This window comes from Stegostoma tigrinum, chromosome 2 (genome assembly GCF_030684315.1).
Source record: "Stegostoma tigrinum isolate sSteTig4 chromosome 2, sSteTig4.hap1, whole genome shotgun sequence".
In the NCBI taxonomy this organism is placed as follows: Eukaryota; Metazoa; Chordata; class Chondrichthyes; order Orectolobiformes; family Stegostomatidae; genus Stegostoma; species Stegostoma tigrinum.
In genome coordinates, this window is record NC_081355.1 from 112,334,068 (window position 1) to 112,352,739 (window position 18,672).

The 18,672-nt window shown below is 42.2% G+C and overlaps 1 protein-coding gene and 1 non-coding gene across 2 annotated transcripts in view; one reads left to right on the forward strand and one right to left on the reverse strand.

Moving 5' to 3' along the window:
* The window catches only part of itga8 (integrin, alpha 8), a 231,149-nt gene that overhangs the window by 166,301 nt on the left and 46,176 nt on the right, over positions 1 to 18,672 (forward strand). The window contains exons 24-25 of the mRNA XM_048522032.2: positions 2,316 to 2,421; positions 6,452 to 6,610. Coding sequence (XP_048377989.1) covers positions 2,316 to 2,421; positions 6,452 to 6,610 — 265 coding nt within the window. The remainder of the gene's footprint in view (positions 1 to 2,315; positions 2,422 to 6,451; positions 6,611 to 18,672) is intronic.
* On the reverse strand, positions 13,365 to 13,467 carry LOC125449216 (U6 spliceosomal RNA). The gene has a single exon (XR_007246865.1). It is a non-coding gene; the product is annotated as a U6 spliceosomal RNA (small nuclear RNA).

Genomic DNA, 18,672 nt, shown 5'->3' on the forward strand with positions numbered 1-18,672 from the left:
CCCCACCACACCCGGCACCTTCCCCTGCAACCGCAGGAAATGCTACACTTGTCCCCACACCTCCTCCCTCACCCCCATCCCAGGCCCCAAGATGACATTCCACATTAAGCAGAGGTTCACCTGCACATCTGCCAATGTGGTATACTGCATCTACTGTACCCGGTGCGGCTTCCTCTACATTGGGGAAACCAAGCGGAGGCTTGGGGACCGCTTTGCAGAACACCTCCGCTCAGTTCGCAACAAACAACTGCACCTCCCAGTCGCAAACCATTTCCACTCCCCCTCCCATTCTCTTGATGACATGTCCATCATGGGCCTCCTGCACTGCCACAATGATGCCACCCGAAGGTTGCAGGAACAGCAACTCATATTCCGCCTGGGAACCCTGCAGCCATATGGTATCAATGTGGACTTCACCAGTTTCAAAATCTCCCCTTCCCCCACTGCATCCCTAAACCAGCCCAGTTCATCCCCTCCCCCCACTGCACCACACAACCAGCCCAGCTCTTCCCCCCCACCCACTGCATCCCAAAACCAGTCCAACCTGTCTCTGCCTCCCTAACCGGTTCTTCCTCTCACCCATCCCTTCCTCCCACCCCAAGCCGCACCCCCAGCTACCTACTAACCTCATCCCACCTCCTTGACCTGTCCGTCTTCCCTGGACTGACCTATCCCCTCCCTACCTCCCCACCTACACCCTCTCCACCTATCGTCTTTACTCTCCATCTTCGGTCCGCCTCCCCCTCTCTCCCTATTTATTCCAGTTCCCTCCCCCCATCCCCCTCTCTGATGAAGGGTCTAGGCCCGAAACGTCAGCTTTTGTGCTCCTGAGATGCTGCTTGGCCTGCTGTGTTCATCCAGCCTCACATTTTATTATCTTGGAATCTCCAGCATCTGCAGTTCCCATTATCTCTCAACTTATCAGTTGTCTGTTTACAAAAAGAAGTGCATGTGCAAATAAATTCTTAGGGATCCTACAGGAGGAATGTATCTTTATGTAATTCATTGTACAGAATGCCAATGTCTTTGAGTTTATTTACATTCATGGTCGATACAGATAGTTTGTCTTTGTCTGAAGAGGGGATAGGAAATCTGTTAATTATATTAATATGTCTAATTGGATGTATGTAATGGGCATTAATTGTGGACTCACCTTGTCCCTAGAAAAAGGAATAGACCAAAACAGTGATTGATGGGCTAGGATGTCCATATTTTCAGTGTATACCCCCATAAATAAGTGCTTATTGAAATTCTGTAGAGTTGTTCCTGTTCTGTCATTCACTCATAACAAGGTGTAGAGCTGGATGAACACAGCAGGCCAAGCAGCATCATAGGAGCAATGTTGCTTGGCCTTCTGTGTTCATCCAGCTCTATACCTCGTTATCTCAGATTCTCCAGCATCTGCAGTTCCTACTATCTCTGTCATTCACTCACTGATCTTCTGAAGTAAAGCATTGTTGCTCCCCACATCTCAAGCCTTGGACACCAGGCCTCAGTTTTTTGGCTTTTCTTTGGTACTTCCATAATCTTAATATTCAATTTAAGACATTGAAATTCTGAGAACAATTGGTGACAAAAATAGCACTGAAAGTGCTAGCCGAGAGGCTGAAGCTAAAGGTGAGGAAATAACAAAGGAAAAAAACTTCACATCGTGACATGTCTGCAGGCCTGAATAGCTGGGAATGCATTGCTGTCACTTCAACAGGAAAGATATACCTCAGGGATTCCACCCACACATACAACCAGAGTGTTTATTAGCTGGGAACTTTGAAGTGATCAAAAGTGCATAATTCACAGTGCGTCATTGAAACCAGAAAGAGAAACAAAGCTTTCATAATAGTCTGGAAGCTTTGTTTAAACTGACCGTGGGTGTTTTTATGAAAACTGAACTAAATATAGTTTTGGTTACTATTTAAGAACAAGGGAAAGCATTATTCCTTTAGGGAAATTGTTTGAATTGCTTTCTAAGATATATGGAAGGCAAATATGTTTACTCCATCTGGCTAGTCTTGATTTAATATTCTCCTAGCAGCTTTCATCTATAAATTGCTTTTCATTTAATGGAAAAAAACTTTTTTTAAAACGCAACATCACTTGTAATGCTGTCTACTTTCTTCTAAAGATCCCAGTTGCAGCCCATCTGACTTTGTCATTGTATTTGACCTCTTGTATTTTAAGTATCCATCTTGTATACATGATTCCCCTTTGTGTCTCACATGCTTTAATTTTTTTCCTCATGTTGCTTTAAAGAATACAACTGAATAGGACCTCTGTAGCCTGACCACAACAATTGAGTCACTGCATTCTTGTCATAGGGTGTCCCATCCTGAGCAAATCTTTCTACCCATCACTGACTGGAAGATTAAAGAAAGACCTAAGAAAGAGGAGCACATTGGACCAGTGGTTCAGCATGTTTATGAAGTGAGTTTATTTTTAAATGACATGTTTCTTACATTCTTTAAAGGATAGATGAAAGAATAATGGTGAGGTCCTGGAATGCAATATTTGGTGACAGCAGACTAGCATTTTGCTTTTAATTCAATGGAACAGTATGAACATTTGTGTCACACATGCTAAATAATTCATTCCAGATTCAATATTGATTTTTTTTTAAATTAATGATTATTAAGATGCAATCATAGTGCAACTGAGAAAAATGTCACCGTTAGATTCCCCCTTGAAAATAAATGTTACAAAGGTTTCTCATGAATTTGAATTTATTTTCACTTTGGTCTATCTATCCATAGTTGAAACAATACAGCTATTGAATTAACTGTGATGCAAGGTAGATGGATATAACTTCTGACAATGTAAAGAAACTAAATTAATGTAAACTAAAACATTCATAACAATCTTGAATTTTTGTTTAAAATACCTCATGACAATGGGTACCTTGGTAAAAGATGACCTAAACATAGTTTTGGTAAGTTTTTAAGTACTTGCCAGGGAATGGCAATCACACTCAGAATGCCACACCACTCTTTCTTTATAATATAAAGAAAGAGCTCTACATTTCTGATTAAAGATTCTGATCAGGGCTACATTAGGAATGCAGAACCATACTTTAAATCTGACAGGTCCCTGACGGTGCAAGATTGACCAAGGGGATGTTGTATTTGGAGGAGATTAGTTGGAGAGAGTGAGGCTCAAATCCAGGGGCAATAGGGACAAAGGGATGGCATCCTGTTGGGGAGCAGGTTTCGGGTCCAAGGGTGAGGTGAATTGTGTCAGGTCTAGTGACAGGGGAGAGGGTACCATTTGCCAGGAGCATGGCAGAGTGTCAGATCTGGTAGCAGAAATGTAGGTAGGGCCAGGGAGGTCAGATCTGGCAGAAGGTGAGGGCGTCAAGGCCCATGGAGGGAAAGGTATGTCAATTCCTACCTTAGAGGGAACTGTTAGATCTAGAGGCAGAGGAGAGGGTGTCTGGTCCAAGGGGTAGAGGGATTGTGTCCAGTCCAGTGGTGGAATGTATCAGGTCCCAGGAATGAGTTTGGTGTTGTAACAGGTCTGGGACATGTGTACTTGAGTGTGTGTATGGTGTGTTTCAAGTTAGATAGATAGTTACTCCAGCATTAGATTGGATATTTAATAGTCTAACTTTTCTCAAGTAACTATTTATTTAACCACAATTGAACCCTCAAATCGCCAATTTAAACGGATAATCTTGGAAAATCCCATGCCCAAGGAAATTGCCCATCTTTACTTTCCAGAGCAATTCCCTTGGAGTTTCTACAACCAGGTTCTGCAGGGTCCCCGAGCTCAATTTCCATCTGCACTGCAAAAACAATGATCGGAAAATCTGAGCCACTATTCCTTGTAAAATATTGTTTAATTTGCTTTCCAAAGATGGTAAGGGGTTCCATGCTCATGGTTCTATGCTCATAAGATGGATGGAAGGAAATTGTGTTTTTGCCATCTGGTTAGTCGAGTTTTCATTACTTGAAGATAGCAAAAATCTTTCTCAGGGTGGTTGTACAACAGAAAATTTCACATCTGTAAGCTCATTTGCGATTTTTCTTTTGGGCCTGTTTCTGCATTGAGAATATCAAGGGTGCATGAAGAAAAACATTACTACCATTGTGTCTTTGTGCCTTTTTAAAAACTGTGAAGTAAGGTGTTAATTTTAAATGAGAATTGTTAGATAGTGGATCCTACCACAGCTAATTGTGGTGTAGCTCCAACTGGTAGATTTGTCACCAGTATCTTCTTTGCTGGTGGGGATCCATTGGACTTGTTTGTTCTGGTGTGACACAGAAAAAACACTTGGTAGTCTAATGAGAAAAGGATCTTGACTTAAACAAGATGTAGTTTACAGCATAATAACAACTAGCTACAAGTGAGGTCCAGTTGTGAATAGGGGTGGACAGTAAAGTAGAGCATTGGAGGAGGAGGCTTCAGAAATATCCCCATCCTGAATGATGGAGAAGCACAGAACAGCAGTGCAAACGTCAAGGTTGTAGCATTTTCAAGCATGTTCAGCCAGAAGTGCCAAGAGTACAATTCATCTCAGTCTCCTGAGGTTCCAAATATCATATTTGCCAGCCTTCAAACAATGGGTCACTCTGCATGTTAGCAAAAAAATGGTTTAAATTACTGGATAACAGTAAGAACTGCCGATGTTGGAGTCAGAAATAATACAGTGTGGAGCTGGAGGAATACAGCAGGCCAGGCAACGTCAGAGAAGCAGGAAAGTTGACGTTTCGGGCTGGGACCCTTTTTCAGAAAATCTGGGAGAGAGAGGCTCTGAGCTGAGGTAAGGTTGATTTTGGTGCCAGAAGATGCCGAGAGCATGTTCTTGAGGATCCACAGAGAAAATCATTTTTGGAGGCTCTGAATATACAGTAGTTAGAGGTGTCGAAGTTAGGGCCAAATTGCGATGACCTGAATGTTGTTTGGAATCCATTGGGAATGATCCAACCACTTAGGCAGTTATGAGAAAGGAGACTGGCTGTCGTACCGGGTTTGTTTAAGTACGTGGTTGAGAGTTTCAGGGCAGAGGAGATTACCAGAGGGTTACAGTGGGAGAGAGATCCACTGAGGTCTTTCTGGAGGGAAGAGGACAACTTTTTCAAGGTGACCATCCTTCGATTAGGCTTCACAGTGAGGTTACAAATCACTTGGAGATAGCAAGAACTGCAGATGCTGGAGTCAGAGATAACACAGTGTGGAGCTGGAGGAACACAGCAGGCCAGGCAACATCAGAGGAGCAGGAAAGTTGCTCCAGTAAGGTAGAATCTACCCCTTGAAATCCCCACTATCAATATCCTGGGGTTTACTTTTGGCCAGAAACTGAACTGGACCAATCATATAAACACTGTGGATGTAAGAGCAGGTCAGCAGTATGGAATTCTACAGTGCCTAACTCACCTTCCTACTGCTGAATGTCTGTCCACCATCTGCAAGGTACAAGTCAGGAGTGTGATGAAATACTCTCCACTTGCCTGGATGAGTATCACCAAAACACCCAAGAAACTTGTCAACATCCAGGAAAAGTAAAATATTTCATTGGCATCACAACCACAAGCATCCAGTCCTTCCACCAACAACGTATATTTGCAGCAGTGTGTCTCATCCGCAAGGTGAACTGCAACAACTCACAAAGTCTTCTTAAATGGTAACTTCCAAACCGTTGACTTGAACAATCTCGAAAGACGAGGGAATTTAATATATGGGAGCACCACTACCTGCAAGTTCTTCCCCAAGCCACTTAGCATCCTGACTTGGAATTAATTGCCATTCCATCACTGTCTCTGGGTCAAAATCCTGGAAATCCCTCCAAACAGCATTGTCTCTGTACTGACAACGTATTGCCTGCAGCTGCTCAAGAAGGCAGCTCACCACCATCTTTTCAAGATCAACTAGGGATGGACAACAAATGCGGGCCTACAACCTGTGAATGAAAAGGGAAAAATGTTTTATGCGATTAAATAATTAGATATCACAGGGACTACCAGTACTGTACCAGGGAGAATATTTAAGGAGAAACTCCCAAATTTGCTAAATTGGAAAGATAGTCATTCCACGCTGTTTGTTGCATCTTCTGATGATTTAATATACAGTGGCATAGGCAGAGGTGCAAGTGCAGCTCACTTACTCAGTTAAAGCTGACGCGTAATACAGAAAGCAATTAAAGAAATAAATACATTTTAAAATTATGTTATGAATGGCTTGGTGTCTGTCACATTAACTTTTGTTCAAGCGTCAGTGAAAAATATAAGTGGTGTTTAATGACTGACAATCAACTTATGTCATTTCATGGATTAATAGTATATTTGAGCTTTCTGTCACATGTTGGATTTCGTCTTGTCTATATTAACTTATGATATTACACTTTTATAATATTTCACTGTTCTTTTACATTGACTGTTTGTAATGTATGCTATTGACATCCTGCTAACAGTTTATAAGAGGAAAGTTTGTAATATTGTCTATTTTGAAAATATTTGTTCAGCTACACAACAGTGGACCAAGTACAATCAGATCTGGAGTCATGGAAGTGGGCTGGCCTAGTCACTACCGAGATGAATATCTACTATACATTTTGCAGATAAAGACAAGTGGGCCTTTACACTGCTACACAAATGCTACAATTAATCCACTACAGTTAGAGGTAGGTATCACTTTACTCTTCTATAAATGACCATTGAAAAATAATTCACTCAGGTCTGTTGAAAAAAATGAGTTGAAATCAAGTGCTCTCTGTCTTCTCAAGTGAATAGGTCAATTGAATAAGAAAAGATATATTGAAAACATGGCAACTGTAACAAATTCAGCAGATTGATAAGCTTTTTAGAAATCAATAAGCATATGCTTGTGTCAAGAGTTTAAATAGAATTGATTTTCCATCTGTATCAGTGGGAGAACACAGTGTGCAGGCTATAGTGAACTCAAATCTTAGATTGTCTGGCCAATTGTAAAGACAATTCAGCAGGTGTATACTTAAGCAATTTCAACAGGACATAAATCATATTAAATTGATTAGACACTGTTCAGAATACATGATGCATACTTATCATATTACATGCTGGAATGTAGTAATAACACAGCGGCTCAGTATTGAAAATGTATTTCAAACAGGGTCATGATAACAGACCAATGGCATCTGATGGCTTCCTGCCCCACTTCATTTATGTGATTAATTTATCTTTTTTTCCGTAGTGACAACATACAAGTTTACTAATTGCCTGATTTTCCTGCCTAATTATGTAGCTTGACTGATTAATAAAGATTGTGATTGTGTGCATTCCAATTAGACTGAGTTAAAACATAATTTATTTTTGACCGTAATACATAAACAATGCTAGAAAATAGGAATGTTTTTCAGATGTTCACCTGCTTAATTGCAGAATCTGTATTTCTTAACATGACGTGAGGTGGAATTTTCTGTTTAGAAATCAGGACCGCGGCCATCCGACAAATACAAAATCTGATGTGATGTTATTTGGTCACTAACCTGACGTCAAACCTGTCCCCCATAATTGAATAATAAGACCAATTCAGCATGTTAACAAGCTAATACTCTGGATTAAGATTGTGCTCTGCCAAATGCAGAGAGTGCACTGGAAACAAGTTTAGAGCAACTCTTTTTTTTGTCAAGACATGTTGCTAAAGCAGACATGAAGGCTGCAGCTGGAATTATGGTTGCTGGAAGAAATTGTTGGAGAAGGCGGGAAACTTTTCTGATGATGTTCATTCTATTTTTTCATTGGATTTCAACCTGCTTGGACCCCTTTCTCAGGAATGAGGGTGAAAAGGAAGTGCTTGAATTAACATGTACAGCAGATATTTTGTACATGTCAGTGTCCTGGGGGATTTGCCCACTCTGTCGTGGAGAGCCTCCCCCAGCGGGGATGGAAGAATAAACGGAGAAGGGGAATTGGCCAAGGGCAGGTGTGCCACGCAGTCTGATACAATGGACTTTCTGCCCATCAGAAACATACTGCAAAGGACAGACAGCATCAGGCAAGCAGAAGTAGGCAGAGGCAAGGCACTTGCCTGCCTACTGTGTCTACAGGATGAGGATGTTCTATCTGCAAATGTCAGAACAACAGTGCCTGCAAAAGACACATCCTTCAAAGGACAGTGATGTGCCTTTGAAACATGCTTTCTCAGAACATAGTCTCCATTTATGTAGGAGGGTGCCCTATGCCTGTGGTACTAAAAGTAACTGTGCCATTGAATGTCTTTGAATCTGTGTCATTCCAGGCATCACATGGAGACTTCCTGGAACTACGCAGCCTGCTGCCCATCATTGCCTAGCTGCCATGCTCAGATATGCCCATCTCTTTCACATGGGATAGCCCAAAGATGCACAGGCTAGGTAGATTGGCCATGCTAAATTGCCCATAGTGTTCAGGGAGATGTAGATTTGGGGGGGGTTATAGGGGAATGAGTCTGGACAGGATGCTCTGAGGTTCAGTGTGGATTTGGTGGGCCAAAGGGCCTGTTTCCACACTGTAGGGATTCTTTGATAATGGCAGTCAAGCAGAAAAGAGCCAGAGGCTTTATAGCTATGGATGAATTTCCACAGGTCCAAGGGGTCATTTATTGGGCCCAGGTTGCAATGTAAACTCCTCCTGGACACCCAGAGGCATATGGAAAGAGAGACAGAGATCACGCCAACAATATCCAGGCTGTGTGTCACTCAAAACTAAGAAGAATCCAGGTTTGTGGACGTTATCCAAGGACCAATGACAATGGATGCACAGTTAGACACTGCCAGGTACCAAGACTGTTCACCAGCCAGGAACCAATGGATGGCAGGCTTCAGGGTATAGCCAATGACCCCATAAGGGATCCACTCACTAAGCCTGAGGAGGTATAATGACAGCTACACATCATTGATCAGACTAGCCGTCTCCTCAGAATGTGCTTTAGACGTTTGGACAGATCAGGTGGGACTCTGCAATACAAACCTGCTGGTGTCTCACTCTTGGACACTATCTGCTATATCTTCTACAACCCGGCCCGACAGAGGCGGGTAGCCCTAGTACAGGAGGATGGATAAAGACAGCCCTATCCTCTGATATCTGCTCTGATGTGAGGAGGGCAAGCCATGATAGACAGTTGCACAGGCTGGTCTGCACAACACTCTGGATAACACTGGGAGATGATGGCCAGTGCTTGAATCTTAGGGCCTTGAGCTGTGAAACAAACCTTGCTGCCTAAATTCTACAAACTTGAATCAAATATTTTTAAATGTCCCTTTCTCCCTGATAAGGGTCTTTGAATATCAGAACCAATTACTGCAGATGCTGGAATCTTTACTGAAAACAAAAAATGCTGGAAATCACAGCAGGTCAGGCAGCATCTGTGGAGAGCGGGCAGGCTAATGTCTCAAATCTAGGTGACTCTTCATCAGAACTGACATGAGGTGTGGAGGGGGCGGCATTTATGCATTAGTGTGGAGTGTGGGGGGAGAAAGGGTATTGATGTGCAGATTACATGATTAGAATGTGGGAGTGGCAGAACAATGGTGTGTCTAATTTCCAGATTAAAAAGAACAGATGGTCTTTTAACTCATCTCACTTCTGCCAAGGCTAAGGAGTGGCTATGGGCACCTGCATTGGTCCCAGTTATGCCTGTTTTTGGGGTATGTGGAACAATCCTTGTTCCAGTGCTACATTGGCCCCCTCCACAACTCCTTTCTCAGTACATCAGCAACTGTTTCAGTGCTGCTTCATGGTCCCACCAGGACCTTGGAAAAATTTATTAATTTTGCCTCCGATTTCCACCTCTCTAACTTCTGCATGGTCCATCTCCAACACATCCCCTCTTTTCCTTGATGTCTTTGTCTCCATTTCAGGGAATAAACTGTCCAATGCCGTCCACTACAAAGCCACTGACTCCCAAAGCTACCTTCAGTACAGGTCACACCCCATGTCCTGCAAGGGCTCAATCCATTCTCCCAGTTCCTTATCCTACATCGCATTTGGTCTGATGATGCCACCTTCTAAAACAGCACTGCTGGCATGGCTTCCTTCTTCCATGATTGTGGTTTCCCACCCACTGTGGTTGACAAGGCCCTCAACTTATCACTTGTGCTTCCACCATTGCCCCCTCCCATCACTCACAACGGCATAGGACACAGAACATAGAACAGTACAGCACAGTCCAGGTACTTCAGCCCACTATGCTGTGCCAAATTTTTACCCTAATCCTAAGATCTATCTAACCCCCACCCCTACCTTATACCATCATCCTTATGCCTATCTAATAGCCACTTAAATGCCCCTAATGAGGCCGACTCCACTGCCCTCTCCGGCAATGCATTCCACACCCTGACCACTCTAAGTAAAGAACCTAGCTCTGATGTCTCCCCTATACTTACCTCCACCCAAATTAAAACTATGCCCCCTCGTAATAGCTATGTCCACCCTAGGAAAAATTCTCTGGCTATTCACTCTATCTATACCTCTGATCATTTTGTACACCTCTATCAAGTCACCTCCCATCCTTCGTCGTTCTTAAAAAAAGCCCTAGCTCTTTCTTCGTAAGACATTCCCTCCATTCCAGGCAACATCCTGGTAAATCTCCTTGCACCTTTTCCAACACTTCCACATCTTTCCTGTAATGAGGCAACCAGAACTGAATACAATACTCCAGATGTGGCCAAACCAGGCTTTTGTATAACTGGAGCATAACTTCGCGTCTCTTGAACTCAATCCCTCTATTAATGAAAGCTAACACACCATACGCCTTCTTAACAACTCTATCCGCTTAGGTGGCAGCTTTCAGGGAACTGTGGACATGAACCTCAAGATCCCTCTGCTCCTCCACACTGCCAAGAATCTTTCCGTTAACCCTGTATTCTGCTTTCAAAGTTGTCCTTCCAAAATGAATCACCTCACACTTTTGTGATCACGTTCTGCTCCACTTTACATCCCATCAGCCTCCGCATTCAAAGGATCATTCTCCGCCACTTCTGACAACTCCCGCAGAATGCCACCAAACACATCTTCCCCTCACTTCCCTGTCTGCATTTTGCAGGATTGTTCCCTCCAGGACACCCTAGTCCATTCTACAAGCACCAACACCAACCCCTTCCCACAGCATCTTCCCACTTAACCACAGGAGGCATAACACCTGCCTCTTCACCTCCTCCCTGCACCATCCAAGGGCCTAAACAGTCTTTCCAGGGAAAGCAGCATTTCACCTGTACCTCCTCCAATCTTGTGTATTGTATTTGTTGCACCCCATGTGGCCTACTCTATGTTGGAGAGCAGACTGGGTGAGGTAACCACTTTGGGGAACACCTCCGGTCTGTGCACAAGCATGACCCTGACCTTCCCATAGTGGGTCATTTTAACACAACACCCTGCTCGCACGCCCACGTGCCTGTCCTTGGCATGCCGCAGTGTTCCAACAAACCAACGCACAAACTGGAGGAACAACATCTCCTATACAGGCAAGGCATTTTACAACCTTCTAGACTTAATATTGAATTCAAAACCTTCAAATTGTGAACTCACGCTCATTCCTTAACTTTCTTTTAGCTTCAGACGCTGTCTTCTGTCACCATGTCCTCTCTCCCCTCCCCCATTCCAAAATCTGCATTATCAGCAGCTGCTCTCTTGCCCCAGCACTCCACCGTCCCCACTCCCCACTATTGTATAAATTCCGCCCCCTCCACACACCACATCTCAGCTCTGACGAAGAGTCATTTGGACTTGAAACATGAGCTTGCTGTCCCTCCACAGACGCTGCCTGACCTGCTGTGATTTCCTGCTCTGTTGATCCAGCTCCACACTTTGTTATCTCTGCTGTGATTTCCAGCATGTTTTGTTTTCCGTAAAGGGTCTTTGAATATTGTGCTCACAGTGACATTTATAAACTAGCACTCACCTCATGCTGCTTCAATAAGAGGAGGGAATTCAAAGTTAGCTTTCTGCCTTCTACCTTCAGCACAGATTCAACTGCAGCTGTCACAATTGTTTGCCAGGGCTCTTTAAGCCATCCGAACTTTGATGTTCAATTGGGTGAATCAGTCAGTATTGCTCGCTGCTGTTTACCAGCTTCTTGCTGGATGAGCATTACCTAACTGCAAGGTGCTTTCATTAGGAGGGTCACTTGACAAGGCATTTAACAAGCATAATGAGCTTCAATTAGGAACTCACCGCTTCTTAATGAGTCAAGCTATGCTGCTTGAGAAAAGAGTACAAGATACTCAATGTCACGACGGGCTCACCAAACACCTTGCCCAATTCTGCAACTTGTCTTGTAAGATGCCTCTAGGGAATAACATTTTGAGTCTGATTCGAGTCTTCATTTGCTTTTATTTATGGAATATGGTTCTTTTTGTTTGCATACAATGTGATGTTTTGGGAAACATTCTGTTTTTTGAATATAAAGATTATACATGCAGATAATAACATCAAGGAACTTGTAAAGATAAATTCAAATTCAGTTAAGGGGCCAATCATACTGTCAGAATGTACTACAAATAAAATTAATCACAGAACCGTTCAAACTACTGTGAATTACAAAATGCTAGATCCTAAACCTTCACATGGCACTGAAATCTTTCAATCTTTTTGTTAAAGTGCAAGGCCGTGCATGTTAGGTGGCAACTAAAATGCAGTCCCCGTTGCAGAGAAAACTCTCGCCAATCAGCTCATTAAGAACTCATGAGTGAGTGTGGGTGAGTCTCTCCATGAATTGACATTGCCTACCAGCCTTTCCAGAATCTACCAGCCAATCAAAACTAATGGCTTTTGAGCCCAAAAGTTCACTGGTTCCGGCTAATTCATCAGGGGATCCAGCGACTGCAGATAGACTGTTGGGAAGGAGTCATGGGACGCGAAGTGGGAAGCAAGACAAAGATCACTTGACGAGTCTTAAATATTTACTGTCTGTTCTTATCAATTGAGAAGTGTTATCACATGCACCTGAGGTCTGTTTTTATTTAAACAATGCTTTTTAACATATTTTTCTAATTAACCTGTTCAGAGATGTTATTACACACCTCTGGAATAGGTGGGACTTGAACCTGGGACTCTTGGGCCAGAGATAGAGACAATACCACTACACCACAAGAGGGTCCTAAAAAAAGGAACACTTCAAGAACTTGCACGTGGGGGCGGCACGGTGGCACAGTGGTTAGCACTGCTTCCTCACAGTATCAGGGACCCGGGTTCAATTCCAGCCTCGGATGACTGTCTGTGTGGAGTTTTCACATTCTCCCTGTGTCTGCGTGGGTTTCCTCCATGTGCTGTAGTTTTTTCCCACAGTCCAAAGATGTGCAGGGTAGGTGGATTGCCCATGCTAAGTGTCCCGTAGTGTTCAGGGAGGTGTAGATTAGGTCAGCTATAGGGGGATGGGTCTGGGTGAGGAGCTCTGATGTTCATCATGGACTTGTTGGGCCCAAGGGCCTGTTTCCACACTATAGGAATTCTATGAATCCTTGCACAGGGGCCATGCCAGTCTTCTATGTATCTTTCCAATTTTATGATGTGTACTGTGAAGTAATGAGTTGGAGAAGAGAGCAGAGTGCAATATATCTAAATTTGCTGACAGTACAAGAATGTGTGGGAGGGCATGTTGTTTTGAGGACATTAGGAATCTGCAATGGAGGAAGGATAGGCTGTGTGGGTGGGCAAAAGCCTGACAGTTGGAGGTCAATGTAGGAAAATGTCAGGTCATGCACATTGGTCGGAAAAATTAAAAGTCAGACTATTATTTTAAAGGAGTGAGAGATCATGTCAGTGTGGTCAATGAATTTCTTCTAGTGCTGCGTGCTAGACTTCTGAGCTTGACTCCTGATATTGATCTGCCTTTTCAGTGTGTGTCTGGGGGCCTTGCTGACCTCCTGTGGATACAAGGCATTTCTTCTATTTCCGAACTCCTCCAGCAAGACTCTGGTGCAGCATCTTGAAACTATGGAGTTCATTCTCTCCTGTGTTATGCTATTATTCAATATTTCCCTGGACAGACTTACTTTCTGCATATCTGCCAATACCTGCGGCACCCACAATGCAGATCTTCTGTAAGAGAGCTCAGTCTGTCTTTGAGCAAGTATATGTTTTTTAATCAATCTGCTTCAATCTGTAATGACACGTCTCTTGCACAGGTCAGACTTGTACTCGGCCCTTTGGCCCAGAGGGAGGGATATTATCACTGTGCCACAAGAGCTAACGTTAACTGGTGCTAGGATTTTAATATTTTGGGGGAAAACAATATCAAAGAAGTGTGAATGCTGGAAATTATTAACAAAACAGAAATTGCTGGAACAATTCAGCAGGTCCAGCAGCATCTGTGGAGAGCAAGCAGAGTTAACATTTCGGGTTCAGTGACCCTTCTTCAGAACTGATAGTAGCTAGGCAAAGGTTCATGTATATGCTAGAGAAGGAGTTAGGAGGGGCAGGAATAAACAATGGGTGGAGATTGAGCCCAGAGAGAGACAGAGAAATAGTTGGGCAGACAAAGGAATAGGTAAAGGTCAGCCTGAGAGAGTGAATGGCTACTAATGGGGATTATTATAGGCTGACAATGGCTTGTTTGTGATAGCAGCCCATATGATAAGGCCTGGTGTGTGGGAGTTGGGGTAAGGCCATGGGAGAAGGTGCTTGGGCCCTAAAATACTAAACTCAATATTGAGTTTGGAAGGCTCCAACCTTTAATCGAGTTTAACGATTTTGAGGCCTGAACACCTTCTCCCATGTCCATATCCCAAGCCCCAAACATCAGGCCTGTAATCACATGGGCTGCTACCACACACAACCTATTATCAGCCACTAATAATCCCCATTAGCAGGAACATGATTCATGTTCTGTAACTTTCCGCTATATTTCAAAGCTGAAAAGTTACACCAGGCTGCTAGCAAACACAAACAGTGCTGAAAAACTTTGGATAAATAATTTTACACTTAAAGCTTCCTCCAACATTAGTTCCGAAGAAGGACCTTGAGAATTTGCAATCGAGCAACTGAAGAGAACAGTGAATGTGCCCACTTGAAGCACTCCTGTAAACCTGCTTTGGAAATTGAGTCAACAGAAATGGATGAGATGTTGCTTTTAAACAGAATGACAGTGCAGAGAATTCAAAGCAATCTGGAACAGTGAAACAGTTTCATGCATATGGTGGGTGTTCATTGGAGATCAGTCTGTTGTTGATAAGTTTACATGAGTGGATTGTGGGCAGAGATTGGCACAGGAGAGGCAGTCCTGGAACTTACCTTGCAGCAGTAGAGGCGCTGGTAGCAAATGGACTGGGGCTTGGAGTGGAGTGGAGAGGGCTGTTGCACAGGGTGCTGGTGAGGGTGGCCAGACCATGTGCGGAGGTCATGCACTACTGAGCTGCTACAATGTAGTGTCTATTTGAAATTTTATTACCCAACTGTAATGTCAATCCTTTAACGAGCTTTTATTTCTAACTTAAATTTTTAAACTCTGTAAAATAATGTAACTATTTTTTATTCTTCTTTTGTATCCAAGTTTTGAACCTAGGTACTGATACCTAAGACGGTGCCATAAGACATAGACATTGTAAAAACTTTTCACAGTGTTTCTACAATGGAGTACACGTGACAATAAGGGATATTCTGATTCTGATATAAGGCTGAACGTAACGCATTCCTTTATCCTCACAACTGTTTTTATCCTCACCTATTGTTTACTCCTTCACCCCCTCACAACCTATCCCTTCTCTACCATATACCCACCTCTTCCTAGCGACAATCAGTTCTGAGAAAGGATTACTGGATCCAAAACATTAACTCTGCTTTCTCTCTGCACAGATGCTGCCAGACCTGCTGAGATTTTTCCAGCAATTTCCAATCTTGTTTCTTAATGTTTTGTATCTCCTGATGTATGTTGCCAACAAGTGTCACTGCTCACATTCACTGCACGCAGCAATCAATCATTCTAATGAGCACACTACGCTAGTTTGAGAAGCTGCCTGCAGTATATTGACCTTCATTATCCATTGCAAGCCTTTCCCAACTTTTTAGTGCTGTCCAATTTAGCCCGTGTGTATTCTGTTTTTCTCTCTACAGATGCTGCCTCACCAGCTGAGCACTTCCATTATTTCTTTCAATTTTTACAGTCCATATTTATCTCGTTTTCATTGAGTTTTGCACGTACTTCGTTTGCTTTTGTCTTGTTGGTCCAAGACCTCAATTAAAAGAAAGTGTAAACAACATAACCATTCCAGAAGTTCAGTCATCACTGAAGAATCTGAAACATTTGCAATCAATTAAAATTACTCCAGCAACATCATCAGTAAATACAAGCTGCTTTGGGGCACTTAGTCATTACATAGGAGAACACATTTTGCCAGAAAATATTTAACTGATTGAATACTGCAAGACCATAGTTTCAAAGATTAACTGCAAATTTCTGGCACAGAATGTTAAAAATGAAATTAGAGAATTGTCATGGGTATTTAAATAGGACCTCTGATTGAATGACGAGAGTGATCTTGAATCAGCTAAACCCTTCTACCTCAAAGGCAATGTTGAACAGAATAAATGAGCTTCAGATATGCCTCTCTATCAAAGAAAACTGTTAACTGTCTAACAATCACTAGAGACCCATGGGAGCACCAACCTTATCAGGCTAGGCTTCCTGATCCTGTAATGGGAAGAACTATCTAAAATTGGAGCCAGTGGAAGGTTACAAGGAAACTAGGAAAATTCTTACATAGTGCAGAATAAATTCAATGTGGTATTTTCCTTTCCTTAAGACAGTAAGCCTGAAACTAAACTGTGTGATTAGGATCAGATTACACATTTACTGATAAGCCATCACATTGGGCACAAAATTTATAGAAGCAGCATTGAGAAAATGCCATCTGTACCCTGGTGCAAAACATTCTCCCTCTTCACCTGGATCTTTAGTCAAATATGCAACTCATCAGTTGTGATTAAGGTTAATTGAAATCACAGGATTCAGGGCACAACAAGCAAACCTACTCAATTTAAACAAATAAGGAAATTTAAGCAATATTGCTTAACCATCTTAAGAGCTAGAAACAACAGAAAGAATTTCTCATTTTGACCATTTCCTGAAACTCAAAGCCTTTCCCCATGTTAACAGGTATTAACCGGTCGTTTATGGTCTTGATAGCCTCAGAAGTTGAAGTGGAATACAGACGGTGACTATCATTTGAATGATGGGGAAATCAGGCCAGAAGGAAAACCAATAAGCCACACGCTTTTCCGACTCATCTTGTAAAACTCAAAATGAAGTTCCAGTACATGCTTTTCCAAGTATTACAGTTTTCTTTTATAAATTACATTTTCCCTCTGGGAGAGGAACATGAACACCTTTACCCTGAATCTATTTGGTAAAATACACACAGACATCCATCTGCCTTGCCTAACAAGGCAGCCCTTAGCAGTAAGGGCACGACTGATACACATCCATGTGTGGAGATTTCTTTTCCAAATTGTTGAATGAAATTTTGCTAGTATCACAGAGAATCGTACAAGTTGAGGAAAGGAAAATTCTACAATGCAGTGTTTCCAATCAGAAACTGGGGTAGGCAAATGGAGCTTGAAAAAGTGGTGTTTTTCACTTTTTGATTAATTTGCACACAATATTTTTTAATGTGACTGTAAAGACAATTTAGTAGCTATAGCCTTCTTCAACCATTAGGCTGGTGAGCAAGTCACAAAGATGAGATTGTTATCAAGGCTGAGCTGTTTGAAGTCTTGACAAACTCTTTCTAAGCACACTTGAATTGGTGGAGTGAATTACCGTAGAGTACAATAGACAACAAGAGTTTCAATAAGCAATAACAGTAAATTTTAATGCGTAGCCATAAGGGATCTCAGTAATGACTTCAATGGCCCACTTTGTATATAAAAAAAGTGAAAGACCTGTCGATGCTGGGCATCTGAAACAAAAACAGAAATCGCTGGAAAAGCTTAGCAAAAGAGAAATCAGAGTTAATGTTTCAAGTCCGATGACCCTTCTTCATATGGTCACTGAAGAAGTGTCACTGGACCTTAAACATTAACTCTGATTTCTCTCAACAGATGCTGTCAGACCTGCTGAAATTTTCCAGCGATTTCTGTTTTTGTTCCACTTTGAGGTTTGTATTTTAAATGGACACATTGTAGACAATGGAGCTGGAAACCAAAATCTTGCTGAAATTAATATAATTTCAGACAGGTCTAAACTGTTAGACCACATTAAAATTTTCTAACCATTATCAATGATAAAGGCTTGACTTAGAACCAGATGAGGCACTGATTGTTGCGAGAATCATGGGTAAATTGAAGGTGACCCTATCTGAAGCATTTATCAGTGGACCAGAATTTGCCACAACACATCATTTTATGGTATCTGCTCTTAGATGTGTCTCTGCAAGCCTCTGCTTAAGGCAGCTTTGCTAACAAATAGTTGCTGGAAGAGGAAACTAATAAAGGTGCACCAAGGAAAATAGGGCAATTGGAAACCAAGAACAAAGTGAGCAACAGGTTTTCATGTTAACCAAAGAGATTTAAGGATTGGAAAGTAACCAAGTTGTATGACTGAGAAGGAGAGTGAATTAAAGCGGGTTCGTTCAATGTCAAATTAGGAACAAAAAGAGAAATAAAAGATGCTTTAAAATGAAATGCTGGAAAGAAAAAGTTAAAAAAAAAGGCTATGTTAAATTTGACATTTTTAATTTTCTGTGCCAGGCCCATCAATTAGCAGTTACCACTAATTGACATGTCATTTGAAGGT